The sequence below is a fragment of the Schistocerca gregaria genome, chromosome 9 (genome assembly GCF_023897955.1).
Source record: "Schistocerca gregaria isolate iqSchGreg1 chromosome 9, iqSchGreg1.2, whole genome shotgun sequence".
Taxonomy (NCBI): domain Eukaryota; kingdom Metazoa; phylum Arthropoda; class Insecta; order Orthoptera; family Acrididae; genus Schistocerca; species Schistocerca gregaria.
In genome coordinates, this window is record NC_064928.1 from 202,675,386 (window position 1) to 202,700,995 (window position 25,610).

Genomic DNA, 25,610 nt, shown 5'->3' on the forward strand with positions numbered 1-25,610 from the left:
CTTTCAACTGGATAATGTGTGGGGCACTGAATTCTTTAATATCTTCAGAAAGAAAAGATTTAATGACTAATGATACATCTAGCAGCAGTTAATTTTATTAATTTGCTATCTCAATTTTCACTCCTCAAGCCCACATTCTGACAGGGGACATGCATGTAGTTATTACCATTACACACGCACTTGCATGCCACAGGTGCAGCAGTGTTCGAAGAGGGTGCAAAACCAGACAGAGTCAGCTCATGTAGTAGCTGCCTTTGTGCATGCATCTCCACTCTAATTTTTGGTGTAAGTTCATGACGTGGACTAGCAATCTTCAGTGCAAAACTCTGACCTGAAGATGGGTGAACGGTTGTCAGTTGAAATACCATGGCAAGAATTTGATGTCATCTGGTTCCAATCCCAAAACTCCATGGAACACATTCACTGTTTGCAGTGATGTCAAGATAAATTCAGCAAGCCAAAAATCTATAAATAAACATAAATGGAAAAGTGGTGATATACATTAAAAAGGTCACAACCACTGCTAGGCAAATGAATGAAAATGAGTTTCTAATGATCTGCAACTTGCTGAAGGAAAATATTTCTGTTCTGAACTGTAAAATTTATGTGCGAGTGGGAAAGAGAATGCAAGAACTCAAAAAAAAATTTAAAAATGTGGTAAATGCAAAATGAGCTACTACATAAACGTATTTCTGGAACCAAACAATTACAGAAGTATCTTTATAGGTGTTGGAACAAATTTGTTAAGAAAAAAGGAAAGAATTACTATTGAAACAAGACACATTATTCAAGTAGTGTCTGTGTGATACTTCAACAAGTGATAAACTTATCTTCAAAGTAAAATGATCCATCAAAGAACAATGTGATCATATTGGGATGGCTCTCATAGACACAAACAAATTTCTGTGAGAAAAATGCATGCATTTAAATAGATTGGAGTCTGTAACACTCACCAGAATGTTTATAGATGTCTGCAAATTCATTGGAAGCAATGGAAATTAATATGCTCTAACTGTGGTGAAAAAACAGATGCTCTAGCTGGAAAGCAAAATAGAAGCACCACTCCTAAAAGGAGGCACTACAGAAAACACTCTCAGAATACAGCCCACAACATGAAAGCCAGCAAAAGAAAAATTACATAGAAGTACTACATCAAAACATTCAATAATTGGTAACAAGAAACAAGAATCAGAAGTACTTCTAAGTGAAATACAACCACATGTATTATGCATCAGTGAAAAGGGGCTATCTAAAAGTCATAACCTGACAATAAAGGACTGTATCTTATCCAGTTACTTCCGTAGATCTAAATGTAAAGGTGGTGAAGTTTTTGTATACGAGGGTTGGAACTTAAATAGCGGCAACTATTTATTTACAACCGATACAGAAGAGTTAACATTTGCACCTGTTACTGTCCTTCAAATTAGTCACCAACAATGTGTAGAACCCGTTGCCAGTGATGTGGAAGGTGTAGTGTACCATTAGCAAAAGCCTGTTCTGTTGATGGTACGAATGGAGCAGTCTACTGCTTGTTGAATCTCTGGAACAGTACTGAAGTGACTGCCACAAAGTGGTTCCTTGATCTTCGGAATCAAATCAAAGTCACATGGACTTAAGTCCGGGGAGTATGGTGGATGGTGCAGTACTTCCCAGTCCCATCGACCGAACAGAACAGCCATGACTTGCACTGTAGGCGCCCGCGCATTGTCGTGCAAAATGATGGGTGGGTTGCACAGAAAGTGTCACCGCTTCTTTCGCAAAACTGGTCACAGGTGATGCTCCAGAAACAACCAGTAATACTGTGCATTGACGGTCTGCCATGGAGAAACGTAAGATGCTAGGATAACACAATCATAGTCGTACACAAGAATCGCCATAACTTTCACCATACTTGGGCTCTGACGCACTTTCGACTTTCACGGCGATCCATAATGACTCCATTCATTGGAGTGGCTTTTTAGTTTTGGCTCGTATGATGTGGCCCATGTGATAAATCACTACCTATTCATGACATGGACCTGAAACGATGAGCTTTGAGAGCGAGAGATGCAAGTGGCGCTTCGTATTTCGTGTCGAGCACGAAATGCAGGAAGTGGTTTTGACACTGCTGCAAGCAATCAACACTGCCTTCCCCTCGCCGCTCCTCACCCCTCTGTGGCCATGATGCGAGGGCACGGCTGTTACCGACAGTCACTGCACTGATGGTCAAATTATCATGGACAAATAATAAGTCAGGTTTCAAACATTGTCACTGCTTTAATTTGCATGGAAACTATCTGATCTAAAGTACTGGCACACCCTCTGGTATACATTAATGTGGGGTGTGCCTACACTTCACCTTTATTGCAGCTTGAACTCTGCTGGTGACACTTTCACTGAGTTGTCAATCTCTGTGGACAGATGGCAGCCCATTCTTTCTCAAGAGCCAAAACCAGGGAAGGTAATTATGATGGATGCAGGGCTGGCCACTGCTTTTAAGGGTGCTATTGTCCACAAGTAATTGCCTCAGACCAGTTGCATATGGCAGGGTGTACTGTCATGCTGATACAAACAATTATCATCTCTGAACTGTACCTCTACTGTACGCAATGCACAATGCTGCAAATTGTGTTTATATCCACCTGCAATCAGTATTTTCTTAAGCACAATAAGGAGACTATGCCCTAACTTTGAAAAAACTCTATATCATAACATAAACTTCTCTGTACTTTACTACACAAGATGATGGCTAATGTTGTCCAGGCATTCACTAAACACACACCCTTCCACTGAATTGCCCCAGGGTATGGTGTGATTCACCACACCAACTCACTCGCTTCCAGTCATGCACTATCCAGCCTGTCAGTCTCTGCACTACCTCAAGAATCACTTATCACTGAGTACAGAAATGTGTGTCTTATGATAAGCTGCTCCACCACTGCAACCCATTAACTCCCTATGCACAGTCACTGTGGTACGTAGACTGCTGGTACACTTTCCTACTCACATGTGATGCCTTCCATAGATTTTTTATAGTGAACCCCAGCAATGACTGACGAGTCCTGACAGTCAGTAAATGAGATCTGTCCTGTCTTAGTCTAGGTGCTGTTGTTGCTTACTCACATTTACATTTCACAACTGCACCATGAACAGTCGACTTGGGCAGCTTTAGAATGACTGAAATGTTCCTACTGGATTTGTTACTCAGGTGACGTCAAATGACTAGCCGAAGTTTGAAGCCATTGGGGTCTCCTAAATAAACCAGTCTACTGTTACTACTTATCTATTGATAGCAAAATATTCCCTGACACAGTTTATACTGGTGTGTCTACCTCTTGTGACATCTACTGGCTGGTTTTGTGAACATTGGGCTGTCCACGTACTTTTGATCACATAGTGTATTCGGAGATAGCTATGGTTTACATGTATTTAAAAATGGGAGGTAGTGCTAACTGTGCTTCTCTTACAAGTAAACTTAGATAATACATTGATACAAAAACTGAAGATAATAAATTATCATTAGACTTTTGTACTTCATGGTGTGCTGCCACGGTGAATTTTTGGAGGGATTTAATTTTCCTGCATAGTCTGTTTTATTATGAAATAACCACTCAAATTGGACCATCAGCTGTTTTATCCTGACATGTTTTAATTAGCGAAGTGAGCGACGAATTTGCTGTAATCCTAGTCTTCTTCTGCTCCCTATCTCTGTCCAACTCTCCCCTACCCACCCACCTCTATATCTTCTCCCTCCCCCCGAACTCTCTCCATCTCCTCCCTCCACCCCCTCTTCTGTCCTTGTACCTTGTTTATTGTTAGTGCCAACAAAACCTTTATGGGAACTGGAGTCGCCTAAAATGAATGGGTAAATCAGCTGAGATCATTGGTCTATGAGAGATCTCAACTGCTGCTGTTGGATCTGTGAGGATAATAGCGTCAATGACATTATTTTGCACAATTTTAATCTGCAAATGGGTAGGATTGCAAAGTTTCAGATGGTTCAGAATCCGTAGTAGTAAACTAATCATAAGCCGATAAGCCATAACACAATTTTCTTTTTTTCTGTCGAAACCGATTGTGAGGAAGAAAACAAAACCATACACAGTTATGTGCACAAGCTTTGTTCAAAATTATATGTAATAAGAAAGAATACAGCTATGTCAGAAACAATGTGTCTAATAGTTTAAATGGCCTGCTATCTTAGTAAAAACTGATTGTAACAAAGAAAACAAGAACACATAGCACAGCAGAACATTACCTTCTTTCCAGTTCATTTTAATAAAAAACCAGTACATTATTGTTTAAAAAAGATACAGCCTTTGTCCATGCAAATGTTTATTAATCATTTAAATATTCAAAGTAAACTGGTCAAGAATTCTGAGACTGCTGGTAAAAAATATTAAACAATAACCTGCCTTTATATAGTAGTGTAGATGGCTCAAAAGTGCTGCTTGTGTTAATAGGTATTATTTCAAACAAATGTTTAGTTTTTGCTAAATAATAGCACTTATGAATCGTGAACCTGCTAGTCCTAACTGTCTGTTACATTGGACAATTTCTTTAGAGCCTTGTGCTACTGTTATCTTTATATTCATTAACCTTGAAACAATTATAGTGCACAAAAGCAGAGTTTTACAAATACATGACCACAACAGCACACACATTTCTGTATCTAAAAAAATATTTTTATTCAGTTCTAGCTTGTCACATTGGGGTACTTCCCTTATTACAACTATGGGTGCAGAAGATGACATGGATTTGATATTCTGATACTTTTAAAAATTTCCTGATTAATCTACTTTGAAAGAGTAACATAGAAGTAAATATCCTCAGAGTAGAGAAGCAACTTAAATCACTTAATAAAAGCAAGTCTTTTGGTCCAGACTGTATACCAGTCAGGTTCCTTTCAGAGTATGCTGATGCATTAGCTCCACACTTAACAATCGCATACAACCATTCGCTTGACGAAAGATCGGTACCAAAAGACTGGAAAGTTGCATAGGTCACACCAATATTCAAGAAAGGTAGTAGGAATAATCCACTAAATTACAGGCCCATATCATTAACGTCAATATGCAGCAGGATTTTAGAACATATATTGTGTTCGAACATTATGAATTACCTAGAAGAAAACGGTCTATTGACACACAGTCAACATAGGTTTAGAAAACATCGTTCCTCTGAAACACAACTATCTCTTTATTCACATAAAGTGTTGAGTGCTATCGACATAGGATTTCAGATCAATTCCGTATTTCTGTATTTCTGGAAGGCTTTTGACACTGTACCACACAAACAGCTCGCAGTGAAATTGTGTGCTTATGAAATATCATCTCAGTTATGTGACTGGATTTGTGATTTCCTGTCAGAGAGGTCACAGTTCGTAGTAATTGACGGAAAGTCATCGAGTAAAACAGAAGTGATTCCTGGTGTTCCCAAAGGTAGTGTCATAGGCTCTTTGCTGTTCCTTATCTAGGCAATCTGAGCAGCCATCTTCGGTTGTTTGCAGATGACGCTTTCGTTTATCAACTAATAAACTCATCAGAAGACCAAAACAAACTGCAAAACGATTTAGAAAAGATTTCTGAATGGTGTGAAACATGGCAGTTGACCCTATATAACGAAAAGTGTGAGGTCATCCATATGGGCGCTAAAAGGAACGCGTTAAACTTCGGTTACACAATAAATCAGTCTAATCCAAAAACCGTAAATTCAACTTAATACCTAGGTATTACAATAATGAACAACTTAAATTGGAAGAACACATAGAAAATGGAAGGCTAACCAAAGACTGCGTTTTATTGGCAGGACACTTAGAAAATGTAACAGACCTACTAAGGAGACTGCCTACACTATGCTTGTCTGTCCTCTTTTAGAATACTGCTGCATGGTGTAGGGTCCATACCAGATAGGACTGACGGAGTACATCAAAAAAGTTCATAGAAAGGAAGCACGTTTTGTATTATCACGAAATATGAGAGAGAGTGTCACAAAAATGATACAGGATTTGGGCTGGACATCATTAAAAAGAAGGCATTTTTTGTTGTGACGGAATCTTCTCACGAAATTCCAATCACTAACTTTCTCCTCTGAATGCGAAAATAATTTGTTGACACCAACCTACATAGGGAGGAACGATCACCTAGATAAAATAAGGGAAATCAGAGCTCATATAGAAAGATACAGGTGTTCATTCTTTCCGCTCGCTATATGAGATTGGAATAGCAGAGAATTGTGAAGTGGTTCTATGAACCCTCTGCCAGGCACTTAAATGTGATTTGCAGAGTATCCATGTAGATGTAAAGAAGTTAACATTTTATTGGATACTTAGCCATGCATGTGACACTCATGACTTAGTAAACTGCACTAAATGAAATATCATTTACAGGCACAGAATTTTACACTGAGGTGACAAATGCATTGGATAGTGATATACAGGCGGGGGTAGTATTGCATACACAAGATATAAAAGGACAATGCAATGGCACAGCTGTCATTTGTCCTCGGGCGACTGACATGAAAAGTTTTCCAATCTTATGATTGCTGCACTAACATACTGCAACTCACACCTAACTATTCTAAGATTCAGGAAGAGTTCTTCATTTTGAATTAAATGTAGTAATACTGGCAAAACTTTGGTATATTCTGAAGTCGAGAATCACACGTTCACTGCCAAGCCCATGCTGATCATAACACAGTCATTCACAAACCCTTTCATTCACGTTAGAAGTTTATGGTAACATACGTCCCAAAATCTGAACAGCTACTAAGCATGAATTGTTCTTGAGTGAAAATGCTCACCATTTATCAGTGTCTAATGCACTCAAGTTTTTATTCACTGATCTGCTCAATACCATAAGGAATTACTGTCGTTTCTCATACACAAAACTACTTACAAAATCCATACTTTCTTCTTCTTCTGGGATTGGAATGACTCCTTACCCTCTCCCTTAAAACTCACATCCTTTCATCTTTCCCTCACCTTCCCTCTCTCCTGATGAAGCAACCGTGGGTTGCAAAAACTTGAATTTTGTGTGTGTGTTTGTGTCTCTATCAACATACCAACGCTTTTGTTTAGTAAGTCACATTATCTTTGTTTTTATCTATCAACATGCCAGCGCTTTCGTTTGGTGGGTTGCATCATCTTTTTTAGATATATTTTTCCCATGTGGAATGTTTCCTTCTACACTTCTGGAAATGGAAAAAAGAACACATTGACACCGGTGTGTCAGACCCACCATACTTGCTCCGGACACTGCGAGAGGGCTGTACAAGCAATGATCACACACACGGCACAGCGGACACACCAGGAACCGTGGTGTTGGCCGTCGAATGGCGCTAGCTGCGCAGCATTTGTGCACCGCCGACGTCAGTGTCAGCCAGTTTGCCGTGGCATACGGAGCTCCATCGCAGTCTTTAACACTGGTAGTATGCCGCGACAGCGTGGACTTAACCGTATGTGCAGTTGACGGACTTTGAGAGAGGGCATATAGTGGGCATGTGGGAGGCCGGGTGGACGTACCGCCGAATTGCTCAACACGTGGGGCGTGAGGTCTCCACAGTACATAGATGTTGTCGCCAGTGGTCGGCGGAAGGTGCACGTGCCCGTCGACCTGGGACCGGACCGCAGCGACGCACGGATGCACGCCAAGACCGTACGATCCTACGCAGTGCCGTAGGGGAGCGCACCGCCACTTCCCAGCAAATTAGGGACACTGTTGCTCCTGGGGTATTGGCGAGGACCATTTGCAACCGTCTCCATGAAGCTGGGCTACGGTCCCGCACACCATTAGGCCATCTTCCGCTCAAGCCCAACATCATGCAGCCCGCCTCCAGTGGTGTCGCGACAGGCGTGAATGGAGGGACGAATGGAGACGTGTCGTCTTCAGCGATGAGAGTCACTTCTGTCTTGGTGCCAATGATGGTCGTATGCGTGTTTGGTGCCGTGCAGGTGAGCGCCACAATCAGGATTGCATACGACCGAGGCACACAGGGCCAACACCCGGCATCATGGTGTGGGGAGCGATCTCCTACACTGGCCGTACACCTCTGGTGATCGTCGAGGGGACACTGAATAGTGCACGATACATCCAAACCGTCATCGAACCCATCGTTCTACCATTCCTAGACCGGCAAGGGAACTTGCTGTTCCAACAGGAAAATGCACGTCCGCATGTATCCCGTGCCACCCAACGTGCTCTGGAAGGTGTAAGTCAACTACCCTGGCCAGCAAGATCTCCGGATCTGTCCCCCATTGAGCATGTTTGGGACTGGATGAAGCGTCGTCTCACACGGTCTGCACGTCCAGCACGAACGCTGGTCCAACTGACTCGCCAGGTGGAAATGGCATGGCAAGCCGTTCCACAGGACTACATCCAACATCTCTACGATCATCTCCATGGGAGAATAGCAGCCTGCATTGCTGCGAAAGGTGGATATACAGTGTACTAGTGCCGACATTGTGCATGCTCTGTTGGCTGTGTCTATGTGCCTGTGGTTCTGTCAGTGTGATCATGTGATGTATCTGACCCCAGGAATGTGTCAATAAAGTTTCCCCTTCCTGGGACAATGAATTCACAGTGTTCTTATTTCAATTTCCAGGAGTGTATTTTATATATAAGGATGCTGTGGCTTGCCGGGCGAGAGCATTGGTATGTTGATAGGAGATAATAAAAAACACACAAACAAACACACAAATTTCAAGCTTTTGTGCCCACGGTTGCTTCGTCGGGGGGGGGGGGGGGGGGGCGGTGGGGGGGGTGGGAGGGGGGAGACTTGCCTTGGGCGGGGTGTGGGGGGGGGGCAGGTGTGCACTCGCACACACACACGCACACATGTCCGTCCACACATGCGCGGGCACAGGCAGACATATGTAAAGGCCTTTACAATGTCTGCTTGTGCCTGTATATGTGTGTGTGTGTGTGTGTGTGTGTGTGTGTGTGTGTGTGTGTGTGTGTGTGTGTGTGTGTGTGTGGGCGCGAGTCCCCTTTTCCCGTAAGGTAAGTCTTTCCGCTCCCGGGATTGGAGCGACTCCTTACCCTCTCCCTTGAAACCCACATCCTTTCGTCTTTCCCTCTCCTTCCCTCTTTCCTGATGAAGCAGCTGTGGGTTGTGAGGGCTTGAAATTTGTGTGTGTGTTTGTGTGTCTATCAGCATGCCAATGCTTTCGTTTGGTAAGTTACATCATGTTTGTTTTTAGATATATTTTTCCCACTTGGAATGTTTCCCTCTATTATATTCATATCATCTTTGTTTTTAGATATATTCTTCCCATGTGGAATGTTTCCCTCTATTATATATATAACGGAATAAATATGCCTTCACTTTAAAGCACTTTTGAGGCATAAAACTGGCAAACTGTAACTTCCTTTGGAGTTCATACTACACACAACCATATAATTTGAAAGGCTGGGCTCCAACTCCTTTGACTGCTGTAAGCATTTTCTATCTCCAAGAGAAATGACATGCAAAGAATACTCCGTTCTGATTGGTCAGTTTTCTTTAAGGCCAATAGAAAAACATTATTCTACTGCATTAGTCCATGCTTTTTATGACTAACCAATCAACAAACAACACACTTTCGAACTGTACTTTTTCCCATTTTGTCTATACTTTCCGCTATTAGCTATTTTCCTTTGCACTCGAATTAGCTTTCCTTCTACCATAAACTTACTTATCATATTATGATACAAAATTCACACTGTCTTAAAAATTTCTCACACTAATTCGTACAGCATTAACCAGTAGAACAATGATCTACACATTTACTTAAGACCACATTCACGCATAATTCACACTATTGGAAGCATTTACAACACGGTACAAACATAAATAAACAAAATATCCTTCAAGAAATAAACAATTCATAAAAACATTCCATTGACCTGTTTCTTGAATGTCTCTGTGCATTACTATCCTCTAGCAGAGGAAAATTAGAACTACATACTCGACTGAACCCGCTTCACACCATCTGTCACTTTGCATGCATGAGTCATTCACTCGATACAAGGTGCCACACCTCAGCATGGGACATTCCATTTTGGAAATCATTAGGGAATTCAGTATTTCAAGATCCACAGTGTCCAGAGAGTGCCGATAATACCAAATTTCGGGCATTACCTTTTGCCATGAAGAATGCATTGGCTGACAACCTTTACTTAACAACCAACAGAGCAGCATTGTGTAGAAACATCGGTGCTAACAGGCAAGCAACACTGCATGAAATTATTGCAGAGATCAAAGTGGGAAGTGTGATGAATGTCTGTTAGGACAACGTAGCAATCCAGTATGGCACAGACCTCACAAAGTCATGAACCCAAAATGTCGACAAGGTATTGGGTAAGCTCTTGCTGACTCCATAATGGTTTGTGCTGTGTTTACATGGAATACACTGGGTCCTCCAGTTATGTTCGGCTACTTTGAGACAATCTGCAGCCATTGATGGACTTCATGTTCTAAACAAAGATGGAATTTTTATGGATGACAATGCCCCACATCATTTGGCCACAATCTACATCTACATCAATACTCTGCAAATGAGACTTCAGTTCTTGAGATATGGTTCACTGAGCCACCTACACAATAATTCTCTATTATTCCATTCTCCAACAGTGAGCAGAGAAAATGAAACCTGTATCTTTCCGCGTGAGAATCGATTCCTCTCATTTTATTATGATAATCATTTCTCCCTATGTAAGTTAGTGTCAACAACATATTTTAATATTTGGAGAAGAAAGTTGGTGACTGAAAATTCATGAGAAGATTCCACAGCAATGAGAAATGCCTTTATTTTAATTACATCCACCCATCCTATTTCAAGTCTGTGACACTCTCCCCTATTTCTCAATAATAAAACATGTTGCTCTTCTTCGAGTTTTCTTAACATACACCATTAATCCTAACTGATACAGATTCCACACCTTGCAGAAGTACACCAAAAGAAGACAGAAAAGTGTAACATAGTTAGTCTCTTCAGTAGGTCTGTTGCATTCTTACAAATGTTCTGCAAATAAAATGCTAAAACGCAGTCTTTGGTTCGCCCTCCCCACAACATTTCTATATGTTCTTTCCAGTTATGCGGTCCATGATGAGTTTGAAGAACATTCTGTAGAGTTTGAGCGAATGATTTGGCCTCCTAGATCGCCCAACATGATGCCATCGAATGTTTATCCCACATAATCGAAAGGTCAGTTCATGTACAAAATTGTGTACCGGCAACAATTTCGCAGTTATGGACAGCTACAAAGGAAGCACAGCTCAATTTTCTGTAGGGGATTTCCAACAACTAGTTGAGTCCACACCATGCTGAGTTGGTGCACTACACTGGTCATAAGGATGTCCGACATAATATTAGGAGATACCCCTTTTGTAACCTCATTGTATATCTGCTATACTCTGGGATGTGTAACAGCATCATCATTGTTCACATTATATATGAGCAGCTTAGAGAACAGTATTGGTTACTGTCTGAACATGATGCTCATGACATGCAAATCTATGAAAAAGAGCCATTCAATAAAACTGTAGCAATATCCATTCATGCAATTCTTTTAAAAAAATCATTTCATAAAAACTGCAGCAATAACCAGTTGCATCCCCACAAATTCTCAGTTTCACACAAAACCAACTGAAGTTGTGCACTTCATGAAACAAAATAATGCAGTAACCATTTGCTGCAGGCTTAGTCACAATTAAGGTCAGAAGTGTCCTCCCAGGAGTAACAAAATGTGAAGGCATGAAGTGGAACAAACGCATAGGCTCAGATTCAAATAAACACATGGTAAGAATTGAATAATTAGTTGGCCGCTCAGAATCTGCATACAAAATAAATTGTTTTGTCATGCAATAGAATAGTTTGTATAATCCATAACAGTTTAGTACAATCCACAAGAGTTTAGAATATTGGGAAATGTTAAACACATGCAAAAAGAGAGATTGCTGTTAGTCACAGGCCTGTGCTTTGTGAGAGATCTACTGGAAGTTGCAAGCAAAGTCAACTGACAAGATATCAAATATCCAATTAAATAATGTATAACAATCAGGAATTAGTTGACAAATGATCAAATACTTTTCACCAATCGTGAATCTCTGCCGACGGAACTGTGAAAATAAAACTTATAACAGCACATAGCAAAACAAATACAAGCAATAATTCTTCTGTAGGCCTGTTGGCCAAATGGAAGTAAATACCAATACATACCAATAAAATCACATTTAACAAGACTACGTAAATGCATTGGTATAGTTTAGCTTAGTGTTCTGTGAATCATATTTGTGACAACTCACTAGGATTACTGTTGCACCCTCTGGCGCCTTCTGCACATCAACACTTTTTTTCCCCCCCCACCAGTTGCATAAACAGTAGGCATGGCTGACAGTGACAGCCACCTTGAGAGGACATCACAGCCAATGTTAGTCAGTTCACAGCGAGTTCGCGGCACAATCAGTCATGTTTGGAATCCACGATAAGAAGCTAATGAACTACCATCTGCGGCAGTCATCAGTGAGCAGTATCGTTGTCAGTACAGCGGATCTACAGGACATCTTTTCATAAGGTAACCTATCAAATACAGACTTCTAAGAGGATCTGCTACTAGTATTGCATGTCAGGTTGCAGACAGTCATTAGAGGTTACCTGTTCACAACACTGTTATTTGTATTCATTTATGCCGAAGTTTTATGTTCCATTTGAGTGTTCTAATAAATGCAATTGTTATACTTGGATTGCTTATTTGCGTAGACTACATTCACACCGTCATTATAGTAGGTCATTTTGACAGCTACGTGGTGACAACGTAGCAGTGGTACAGTTGACATACATATGACAGTGGCATAGTCGGTACTGATTCAAAGCCTAAGCATGTTTTCCACCTACAAGGTATTGTGGTGTGAAGCCTCACATTCTTCTGTTCCTACTCAGATACCAAACACGTTCTTGACTGTTTTCAAGTATTTGCATTGACACTGCACCTATCTCTGTCACGGTACCTTCTGTTTCTTTCCATGGCTCAAATGCAGTGTAGTTTGCTTGCTCTGGTCCCTAGATACTTTGTAGGTGGTTTCACCACCTCCATCTTAGCACCATGCTGGAACTCTGGACAGTGTTTTGTATTCCATTCAGCACTTGTTACATATTTTGTGCCAAATTATTATTGTAAGAGTAATATTCCAAATGGCAAAACCTGCAGATTTTTATGTTCCCATGTTTACTCACCTTCAGTCCCTGTCAGATTATGTTGGATGTACTGGTAGCTGTGCAGGGCAAGTCACTACACCACTTGAAGTATGAATCACACCACAACCTAGATGTTCAGTGTCTATCTAGTGTCTCCTGCCACCAACTCAACACCCCCCCCCCCCCCCCCCAACCTCCATCCACCCTCCCTGTTCAACTGGCACTGTACCAGTCGAGCTACTATGTGGACCACATGGACCAATACTTTGCTGCTCAGGGATTAGTAATGTAATGAAGAGTATATTTTTTGTGTCCAATGCTGGTAATCCTGTGCTTCAGCTTGTAAAGCAATTTTTTCTGGATAGGCAACCAAATGATTTGTGTTATAAAGACAAAGAATAAACTAGGGCTAGATTTTCAAGATAACCTACCTGTGACAGTAGCACACCGTACATTTTTTTGTGCTTAGAAAGAATCTGGACAAGCAGATACTGAATGGATTGCCTCCTTGCAATGCCTAACCCGTGACTCTCAGTTTATATGGGAAAATCTGAACTGTGCCTGACTTACACAGATGCCACAGTCAGAGACAAGTGCCTTCTTCATATTCTGGTCATGGAGGTCTGGAATGACCTCCTTCACCTGAGAAATCTTCATTAAATGAATATTTATCAGTGGTGTGTGCTCTCAAACAAGATCAAAGCTCTGCGTGGGCATTTCACCATGATGATTCTGAATGTTTTAGATGACTTCCAGTGTCTTGCCATTACAGGTGGTCATCAGTTGGGTGTTCACAGCTGGACATTTCCACCTCTGGCCTCCACACGTCAGGAGCTTCCACCCCCCCCCCCCCTCCCCTTTTCTTCTCCTGCTGGTTGTCTGCCACCCAGGCATCAGGCTACACTTATATTCAGTCTCTACTTCATCTGCTGGTAGCTTACCACCACAACATCGGGCTAAGGCATGGGATAATGATTCTCCAGCTCCCAGTAATTCGTCGTCACCCATCAAATCTTGCACCCAGAGCTTCATCCAGCATGAGAGGTCATCTTGCTCTTTTTGACAATTGCAATGCCTATTCTGCCACAAAATGGACAGCAAATCTATTGTATGTTTACAAAACCTGCAGTGTGCCAATCCTTCTGGTGCTACAGGCAATATTGTGTTTCTATCAGACGCATCCCCTCAGACTTGGGGAAGTAATTCTTATACCAATGACTTTGAAAATGAAGGTATAAGTTACATATTGTTCACAATGTTTGGTCTATACATCATGTGGGTATGACAAAGAACGTGTGTTCTCCTGTTCATTCTATTCATAATGACATGGTCTCAGTTCTTGCGATTTTTGTGGACTTGAACACTGATGGACACACTGTTAAATTTCAAACAGGTACTGGATCTTCCAAGTCTGCTGTCCATGCAGATACTTATGTTTCATCAGTTGTCGACATTTTTTTTTCTCGTCTGGTACACTCAAAAACTATAACAACAATGAAGTAACACCTTGTGGTAGTTGTTACAAGTGTGTATAGTAAAACTGTCGGTGTGGCAGCACCGCTTTCAGTCACACACTTGCACACATCATCTAGCATTTTGGATCCTGATTTTCCCCAGCATCTGTATTGCTGTGCCCATGATTCAAGCAACTGCGTCCAGGTCTGAGAGGTGGCTGACAGTGTTCCCTCTCTACATCTCTCCCACGTTGACACGAGTCAATGCCTCCCCCTCCCACACACCACTCCATTGGGCTCCTTTGGGATACAAATTGGATTGTCATTCTAGAGTTTTCCACTGGGTACCTGTATGTCACATGGTAGGACAACACACAGATGCTGCCTCCCCCCCCCCCCCCCCCCCAACCCAAAAATCACCCATGCGCTTTGGCAGATCTACACAGTGGATGACTATCATTGCCTTGTTGTGTCAGGTTTAGTCGCCTACTTTATGCTGTCTGATCCTTTGTCATCCAACATATCCAATTGTATGTGCCTCTACCACAGCACCTTGGATGGTCCCATTGGCACCTTCCTATATCTGTCTCCTCCCCCACATTGTGACATTATTTTGTTGTTCTCCTGGCACATGCCTTTCTTCAATTTTACTCTCTTTCCAGGCTCTCTTTTCTTGGGAACTTGTCGCTGCCTGGACGGTCTCACGAGCTCATGGGGTGCAACTGCCACACGAATCTGTGTTTTTGTCACAATGCTCATTGTGTTCCCAGCTCCCCTCCTGTGCTACAGCATGCACTGGCTAGGTCTTTGCTTCCCGTTCAGTGCCGCGGTTAGGATGGCACGGGTTCATCTGCTGCTGATGTACGGCAGTGCATCAGTTCCTTGGTCCATCACTGTCTCAGGACCCTTCTCAATTCCAGGTGCTGTTAACTGGGCTTCCAGCAGGGAGTAAGAGGATTTTTCACTGATTCACTGCCCAGAAGCAGCAACTTACTGCATCAACTGATTATTTGGCTCCAGGCAGACATAGCCACTGTTGTGGTTCCAGACGACACTGAAGGCCTTCATTTTCCTAGCTGTGAGGGGGAAGGATGTTACATCCTCTGGCACCTGCTGGATGACACACCTTTTTATGATGCCCAGTCAACAGTTGCACTGCCAACATATGCTACCACTTAGCAAGACTGACATCAACGACCGCCTCGAGAGTGCACTGCAGCTGACAGAACTACTTTGTCACATGTTCCACACACACCAGTAACCCACTGGATGACATCACACTATATGAAGAGCCAATGAGCAACCAGCTTGTCATCCCAGCTAATGGCAAACATTCACATAGACTGACTGTACCCATGCACGTGATAATATAACCACCTCTTCTGGGCCTCTACAGTCAGTTCATGGCACAATCAGTCCACAGTTAGGGGCCACACTTAGGGGTCAGCAAGCTACTGTCTATGACAGTCATCAGTAAGTGATATTACAACCAGTACAGAGGACCTATGGAATCTCATCTCGGAAGATAACTTGCTAGATAGGGACTTGTAAGAGGAAATGTCAGATTTGTACTCTATATCAGATTGCAGACTTACTGGAAGTTACCTGTTCCAGAAAGTGCTATTTTCCATTAGTTACACCAGAGTTCTATAGTCCATCTAGGTGTTCTAATAAATTTATCTTTGTAGTTGTCTCTGACAACTGTTGTGGAATCAGCCAACAGGCTAACAAGTAACATTCAATTTCCCTGTCAAAACATGGCTACATGTTGGCCATTTACTTAACTATTCTTTTTATTCTTAATCTACTTAAAAATCTGACAAATGTAATCCAAATATACACAGATAATATCCATTCAGAAAGTAATCTGTGGAGAAGAAGGAATTGTCAGACAAAAAGGAATTTATTTTGTTTTTAAAACTTTCACTATCTGTCAGCACCTTTATTCATAACATATGTGGTCAAATATTCTTACAGTTGTATACATTGCTATTTTCTGCACAACAGTAAGGTTAAGTTGTGAATAGTGAATGTTATTGTTCCTTCCAGTGTTGTATTTATGGATGCTACTATTATTTTTTAATTGTGTCTATTTCTTTGCCATTAGCTGCACACAAGAATAAACATATTGCAAGGCTGACACTAGCAGGCTTAGATTAAATGGTTGCCTGCATGAAATTCGTAGATAAGACACCAGATTTTACTCTCACGGCATGTTACTGAGCAACAAACACTGTGTATATGTGTGGAACTACCGCAAAAAATTATTCCATTTGACATCAACAAATGTAAGTATTAAAAGCAGGCTAATTATCTAATGCTTACATCAACAAAGTCAGTAAATATGCACTGAACAAATGTGGTTGAACTCAAGCACTTGAAATCTATAATACATCATTTACTCAGTAATATTCAAAAGCAGGCTAATTTTCTAATGCTTACATCAGCAAAGTCAGTGAAAACGTATTGAACAAATGTGGCTGAACTCAAGCATTTGGTATCTATAATACATGATTTACTATTCAAGTTCTCATTAATACTCATGCACAGGAGTTTTAATGATTCAGTTCTACACATTTCACTTACTATGTACCGTATTGTTATTGTCGGCAATATATGTTGCCTCGTACAGAATTGACTTAGCTGTGTTTTTTCCAAGTGAAGTAACTTACAGAGAAAGGATCAGTCACAGTTTTGAATATTTTAATTATTCTTTTTTCTGCCACTTCATTCCAGAGAACAAGTGTTGAAGAGAATGAAGGAAGGCAGATTAGTGTTTACCAACTCGTCAGTGATGAGATCATTATAGACAGAGAACAGGATGAGAATGTGGTAGGAAATCAAATACATCCTTTTGAAATAAACTATCCCGACATTCTGTCTAATCAATCATGCTGTGCACAATGACTTGCAGAGAATATATTTGGATGTAATGACAGGTAAATTTTAGTACTTACCGGAGATCCTTCTTTAATACTTATGAACTCAATCTCACGGTAAGGTACTGTATTTGGGTCATCCTCCGCCTGTATGAAAGGAAATTATTTAAGTACAGGTGAAATGCAGAATACAAAAAGCACTGATGAAACCAGACTACATATCACAAATGCATACATTGAGACAATTGGCAGTCTGTGCCAGACCTTGATTTGAACCTGGATTACCTACATTTCATGACCGGATATTGAAACCATAACACTGTCTGGTATGTGGAAGGTGAAAATAAATTTTGTTAGTTGGAAATTTTTAAGGAACTGATACTGTGCATAACTTACTCTAACTCTCAGAGGCACTGCCGATTTTGTCTTGAGATACTATGGTATTGTGTTAGCTAGGTCTTAAATCTAGAAACTGGTGTTGCTTTTATGATACCAGCTTCAATTGTCTCTGTGTAGAACGTGTCATGACAATCAAATATTTGTGGACCTGTCATGTCAGGTTTAGGCTACCTGAACATACCTCCAAAGCAAATTATGCATCCCTGTATGTTTTATGAACACCATGACACAAGTTTGTCCCATGGGCTACGTGATGTACCATGTGGTAGAGTATGTAACTTTCTTCAACAGACACTATTCCCTTCAGTGATACTGTTCACACATACCCTAAGGGAGAACATCACATAGTGGCATTTAGAAATCATATGAGTGACAATGGAAGTTTGAGCCTGGTTTCAGTTTTTACTGATAGCAAATGACATTGTTACATCTTCGCTGTTTTCTTCCCTGTTGCTGCATTATTTTAATTTTACTGCATTTAATTCAGTTCACTTAAGAAATATACATGCTATTCCTACAATATGAGAAGTGTTCAATACCTGTTGGAGACCTGGTACGTTTAAACACATCCAGCCCTTTGTCAATTGCCGACTGACATATGATTTTACATGAAGTGCCAGTAAGCTATGGGCACTGTCAGCTAGCATGATGAAGGCTGAGGGAATTTGTGAAGAGGAGCCAAGCAACTAATGGTATACTCTCACAGAGTTTCGATAGTTCAGCCAGATGGGTGGGGGATGGGGGGAATTAGCATTTGACCACTCGCTAGGACCTCATGCTAACCGTCGTACACTAACAGCATATAGTTGGCTATAAAATTCATCTGGATATTTCTAATTACCTACGTCACATCTTTGAACCACATACTCTTTGTATCGATGAGATGAATTCGCTGCACCTTCTAATTTGACCATATGGAGGAAAGGGGGGGGGGGGGGGGGGGGACCGTAGTATCTTTATGGTTCCTGAAATAAAAAGTTATTTAGTTAGTACAGAATCAATTAATAAAGCAGAGAACACACATCCAGTGACCAACAAGTGCTACAAAAGCAAGTCTATAATGAACTATGCCTAACTCCATCCTCAAGTACTCAAATAGCAGCTCTGAGTTAATGTATTTATGAAATTAATGATTCATTAAATTGTGCAATAACAGAACTGCCTATTATTCAAAGTCTTCATAATTTTGTCCAGTTTGTTATGTGTATATCATAACGTCTTAAGTTTTAGACTTTTTATACTTATTTAAATATTACATATGCTTTGCAAATATCAATGGCTGGACAGAGACAACCATCATAAGACACACATCTGAAGTGTACTTGTGTGCTAAGTGGCTACACAGACTGTGAGATGTTGAGTGCAAGGCCAGTTTAAGTAAGTGATTATCGGGAATCATTCTGTCCAGGGTGCTCCTGGACAGAATGATTCCCGATAATAACTTACTGGCCTTGCACTCAATATCTCACAGTCTGTGTAGCCATTTAGCAGCACTAGTCCATCTGTCCGTCTGTGAGAAGTGTGAAGGGTTATGCACTACCACTACATGAGTGCACAGCTTCAACTGAGAGACATGTTTTCCAGTGCTTCTGACTTTGTTGAATTTACTGCTGGTTTCTGTGATAGAAAATCTCACTCAAGTTTTGAATTCATCTTTCAAAGGCCATTGGGCAAGAATAGTCATTGAGACATGTAGCATTCTCAGCTGCTTAGAATTTTAACTTTTATTTCATTTGATTATGTGGCTGCAGGACCATTTCAGTACACTTATTTATTTTAAATTACAGTGCTTGGGGACATATTTACACACTTATCATGTGAATTAAGGATAGATATTCAACATGTGTCCCGCAATGTTAGATTTCACTCCATATCAATTCAGTTCTGGGAATTCCTAGTGCGATTCTCGTCCATACACGTATACTTATAACAGGTACCATTAATTCCATTTACTTTGATTGCTGATTAAACAGCACATTTTAGCGCTACATTTTAAACTAAGAGTAAGTATTAAATATCGTAAAATGTAAGCTACAGTAGGGTATGGTATAAGTTTGTACAATCTGTCTCTCAGATACTGAATACGAGAGGGGCTATGTAAATGGGACCATACAGTTGTCCATTTCTTACGGAGAAAGATATGGGAGATTTTTCCCAATGATTTGCTTTCAGTTTAATCAATCCAATGGGGGAAAATCACAAGATGTCAGCTGAATGTCTGGATTTTGATCATATACTCACTGCAGTGAGAGTCAGAATAAAGAGATAGCCTCTACAAAAACAGAGGAGCAGCGTGTTCACACAGAGACATCGCTTAACTGCTGTTTCCGGTTCTGTCACATCTTTGTCTATAGTAGAATACTTCTGCTTGACTTCAGCTTCTTACAGCCATCCAAATACATCTACCAGCATCAACTTGGCAGTTGCTTCTGGTGTCTGTAACTGCAAACAATTATCCTGCACACATTACCAAGCTAATGCACCCAGATGAGATGGTATCATTTTGGATGGCTCATCCACAGTCATGCAGTAGATTTCTGAAAGAATCTTTCACTCTGGTGAAGTATTTGTACTGAAATGGGTTCCCTCACAGCACTTTCATGTATACCTAAAATTTTGCTGCAAAGGACCAATGGATGTAACTATTCACACTCGTTTCATAAGATTTTCACAAAAACAACATGCAACAGCATTCTATTGCAAAATTATACTACTTTTTGAAGCTCACTAACAGCTACATTACATATCAACTGTTGCCTGAAAAACTGAAAATATTTAAACCAGCCCGGCTGTTGTGGCCAAGCAGTTCTAGGCACTACAGTTTGGAACCGCGCGACCGCTACGGTCGCAGGTTCGAATCCTGCCTCCGGCATGGATGTGTGCGATATCCTTAGGTTAGTTACGTTTAAGTAGTTCTAAGTTCTAGTAGTGATGAAGAGTAGGCTGAAGTTCAAGACATTAGTCAGGAAGAATCAATATGCTAAGAAGTGGGATACGGAAGTTCTAAGGAATGACGAGATACGTTTGAAGTTCTCTAACGCTATAGATACAGCAATGAGGAATAGCGCAGTAGGCAACACAGTTGAAGAGGAATGTACGTCTCTAAAAAGAGCCATCACAGAAGTTGGGAAGGAAAACATAGGTACAAAGAAGGTAGCTGCAAAGAAACCATGGGTAACAGAAGAAATACTTCAGTTGATTGATGAAAGGAGGAAGTACAAACATGTTCCGGGAAAATCAGGAATACAGAAATACAAGTTGCTGAGGAATGAAATAAATAGGAAGTGCAGGGAAGCTAAGACAAAATGGCTGCAGGAAAAATGTGAAGACATCGAAAAAGATATGATTATCGGAAGGACAGACTCAGCATACAGGAAAGTCAAAACAACCTTTGGTGACATTAAAAGCAACGGTGGTAACATTAAGAGTGCAATCGGAATTCCACTGTTAAATGCAGAGGAGAGAGCAGATAGGTGGAAAGAATACATTGAAAGCCACTATGAGGGTGAATATTTGTGTGATATGATAGAAGAAGAAACAGGAGTCGATTTAGAAGAGATAGGGGATCCAGTATTAGAATCGGAATTTAAAAGAGCTTTAGAGGACTTACGGTCAAATAAGGCAGAAGGGATAGATAACATTCCATCAGAATTTCTAAAATCATTAGGGGAAGTGGCAACAAAACGACTATTCACGTTGGTGTGTAGAATATATGAGTCTGGTGACATACCATCTGACTTTCGGAAAAGCATCATCCACACAATTCCGAAGACAACAAGAGCTGACAAGTGCAAGAATCAGGTTAACAGCTCACGCATCGAAGCTGCTTACAAGAATAATATACAGAAGAATGGAAAAGAAAATTGAGAATGCACTAGGTGACGATCAGTTTGGCTTTAGGAAAAGTAAAGGCACGAGAGAGACAATTCTGACATTACAGCTAATAATGGAAGCAAGGCTAAAGAAAAATCAAGACACGTTCAAAGGATTTGTCGACCTGGAAAAAGCGTTCGACAATATAAAATGGTGCAAGCTGTTCAAGATTCTGAAAATAGTAGGAGTAAGCTATAGAGAGAGACAGGTCATATACAATACATACACAGTATGGTTTGAGAGTAAATTGGAGAAAGACGAAGGTAATGAGAAGTAGTAGAAATGAGAACAGCGAGAAACTTAACATCAGGATTGATGGTCACGAAGTCAATGAAGTTAAGGAATTCTGCTACCTAAGCAATAAAATAACCAATGACTGATGGAGCAAGGAGGACATCAAAAGCAGACTTGCTATGGCAAAAAAAGGCATTTCTGGCCAAGTGAAGTCTACTAATATCAAATACCGGCCTCAATTTGAGGAAGAAATTTCTGAGGATGTACGTCTGGAGTACAGCATTGTATGGTAGTGAAACATGGACTGTGGGAAAACCGGAACAGAAGAGAATCGAAGCATTTGAGATGTGGTGCTATAGACAAATGTTGAAAATTAGGTGGACTGATAAGGTAAGGAATGAGGAGGTTCTACGCAGAATCGGAGAGGAAAGGAATATGTGGAAAACACTGATAAGGAGAATGGACAGGATGATAGGACATCTGCTAAGACATGAGGGAATGAGTTCCATGGTACTAGAGGGAGCTGTAGAGGGCAAAAACTGTAGAGGAAGACAGAGATTGGAATATGTCAAGCAAATAATTGAGGACGTAGGTTGCAAGTGCTACTCTGAGATGAAGAGGTTAGCACAGGAAAGGAATTCGTAGCGGGCCGCATCAAACCAGTCAATAGACTGATGAGGAAAAAAGTTCTATGGGACTGTTGACCTTGGATGTTGAGTCCCATAGTGCTCAGAGCCATTTCAACCATTTAAACGAGCAATCCCATTCTGTTATTGTTATCACTATGGTCAAATACATGTTATCCACTTGTCTTCTGGGGACTATACACACAATAAATGGAACAGAGATGGCTTTCTTGGAACCAAAGTCAGTGGTGATAATTATATATTATTACTGAATAAAAATAGTTCTGTGCAAAACTGTCAGTTTACTCATTTATTTAATGGAAGTCATATTCCTATTACTACCCTAACTTATTTTTGTAACTAATAATTACAAAATATATTGTAAGCATGAGTGTAGAAAACAAGATCAAATGGTGCCCATTTAACTGACGGTAACTTAACAGACTGCATTAACTGTTAAATCATATGCTTAAATGGGAAGTCCCTAATGTCTGTCATTTCACAGAGCAACCTGTTTCTGTTTCAAGATATGGTTCAAAGAGTCACACATCTTGTTCTCATCAAAGCTTTCTTTTAAAGTTATGTCATTCTTAGATTCTTGTAGGACCCGATGGTGCAGTCTTCATATTCAGCAGTATGTTATTTTTAAAGCATTTTAATAGATATAGTTGCACTATCTGTTTTTGAATAACGTTTCCCACATATTTTACACTTTGCAGTATTTTTTCACTGAAGTAATCCCATATCACACCTCTCTTAGGTCCCACGATGACCATTTTTCATGCTCAGGAGTAGTTGACAAATGGAGACTGTCTCATATGCTGATTAACAGAGTAGAACATTAGAGACCGCACTTAATACTGATTTCAAAGTCTGCTTTGAACTCTCACTGTCACCTGAAAGCCACTTGTTGTATATTCCCACTTACCAAATCTCTAATACTCTTCTCCGTTACAGGAAATTCCACCAACTCTCTTCCCCACTTTCACAGCAGACACACCAGAGGAGATCTGTGGACAGCAATTGTCTTTCCTCTGCATTGGGCCTAGAGACATCTGGTGCTGCAATGGCCCTCAATCACCCAGGACATAACAATGGAAAGAGATGCATCTACATCCATGCTCTGCTCACCACAGTGTAGAGGATCCATCCCACTGTACCAGTTATCAGGGCAAGCTTGTCTTTGCAATCCCTACAGCAGCAATACATACAGCATTGTAGTACACTCCCAGATACTTCACTTGAAACTGATTATCAAAATTTATTAAAAAGACTTTCTTGAGATAGTGTGCATCAATTTCCAAGGGTTTGCCACTTCATTTCTTTCAGCATCTATGTGACGCTCACATGTCGGGTCAAGTATAGACATGGGTATAGACGCGGGTTCCCAGGTAGATGCCATGTTTCTTGACTTCTGCAAGGCGTTCAATACAGTTCCCCACAGTCGTTTAATGAACAAAGTAAGAGCATACGGACTATTAGACCAATTGTGAAGTTGGATTGAGGAGTTCCTAGATAACAGAACGCAGCATGTCATTCTCAACGGAGAGAAGTCTTCCAAAGTAAGAGTGATTTCAGGTGTGCCACAGGGGAGTGTCGTAGGACCGTTGCTATTCACAATATACATAAATGACCTTGTGGATGACATCGGAAGTTAACTGAGGCTTTTTGCGGATGATGCTGTGGTATATTGAAAGGTTGTAACAATGGAAAATTGTACTGAAATGTAGGAGGATCTGTGGCGAATTGACACATGGTGCAGAGAATGGCAATTGAATCTCAATGTAGACAAGTGTAATGTGCTGCGAATACATAGAAAGAAAAATCCCTTATCAGTTAGCTACAATATAGCAGGTCAGCAACTGGAAGCAGTTAATTCCATAAATTATCTAGGAGTACACATTAGGAGTGATTTAAAATGGAATGATCATATAAAGTTGATCATCAGTAAAGCAGATGCCAGACTGAGATTCATTGGAAGAATCCCAAGGAAATGCAATCCAAAAACAAAGGAAGTAGGTTACAGTACACCTGTTCACCCACTGCTTGAATGCTGCTCACTGGTGTGGGGTCCGTACCAGATAGGGTTGATAGAAGAGAGAGAGAAGATCCAACAGAAAGCAGCGCACTTCGTTACAGGATCATTTAGTAATCGCGAAAGCGTTACAGAGTTGATAGATAAACTCCAGTGGAAGACTCTACAGGAGAGACGTTTATTAGCTCGATATGGGCTTTTGTGAAGTTTCGATAACATACCTTCACCGAGGAGTCAAGCAGTATATTGCTCCCTCCTACGTGTATCTCACGAAGAGACCATGAGGATAAAATCAGAGAGATTAGAGCCCACACACCATACCGACAATCCTTCTTGCCACGAACAATACGAGACTGGAATAGAAGGGAAAACCGATAGAGGTACTCAAGGTACCCTCCGCCACACATCGTCAGGTGGCTTGCGGGGTATGGATGTAGATGTAGATGTAGAAGTAGAAGTATGTGACCATTTGTGCTGCCCTTCATTTATAGCCAATATCCCTTGTTGGGCCTACTTGGTATTAGTCCCATACAGTCTAACAATATTTTAAGGTAAGTCATGTGGGTGTCTAATATGCAAACTCCATCGTGGACTAACCACATTGCCTAGCAGTCTACTAATGAACAGAAGTCTGACACATGCTTCATCTGAGCCTCTGCTTGTGATCATTCATATATTCACAGCCTGTTACATCGGGATATTTGTGTGAGTTATCCTGCTCTAACTGTGACTCATTCAAATTCTAGCAATAGAAAACTAGCTTTTTCCCCTTATTGTGGATTATATACTTTTGCCTTTCTGAGCACTATTGTCATTACCTGATCTGATTTTGGAAGTTTCAAGTTTGCTTTTTAAAATTGACTTTTGGTACGACATCTGTTTCAGGACAATTGGAACCAGAGGTGAAACTAAACAGAAGCTAAGTTACATCCCAAATATGAAGTTTGAAGCTGGTAA

At 40.8% G+C, this 25,610-nt stretch overlaps 1 protein-coding gene across 3 annotated transcripts in view; it reads right to left on the bottom strand.

Moving 5' to 3' along the window:
* The window catches only part of LOC126292064 (uncharacterized), a 305,572-nt gene that overhangs the window by 141,859 nt on the left and 138,103 nt on the right, over positions 1-25,610 (bottom strand). For all 3 annotated transcript variants that reach the window (XM_049985869.1, XM_049985868.1, XM_049985870.1), the window contains exon 7: positions 17,565-17,633. In XM_049985869.1, coding sequence (XP_049841826.1) covers positions 17,565-17,633 — 69 coding nt within the window. The remainder of the gene's footprint in view (positions 1-17,564; positions 17,634-25,610) is intronic.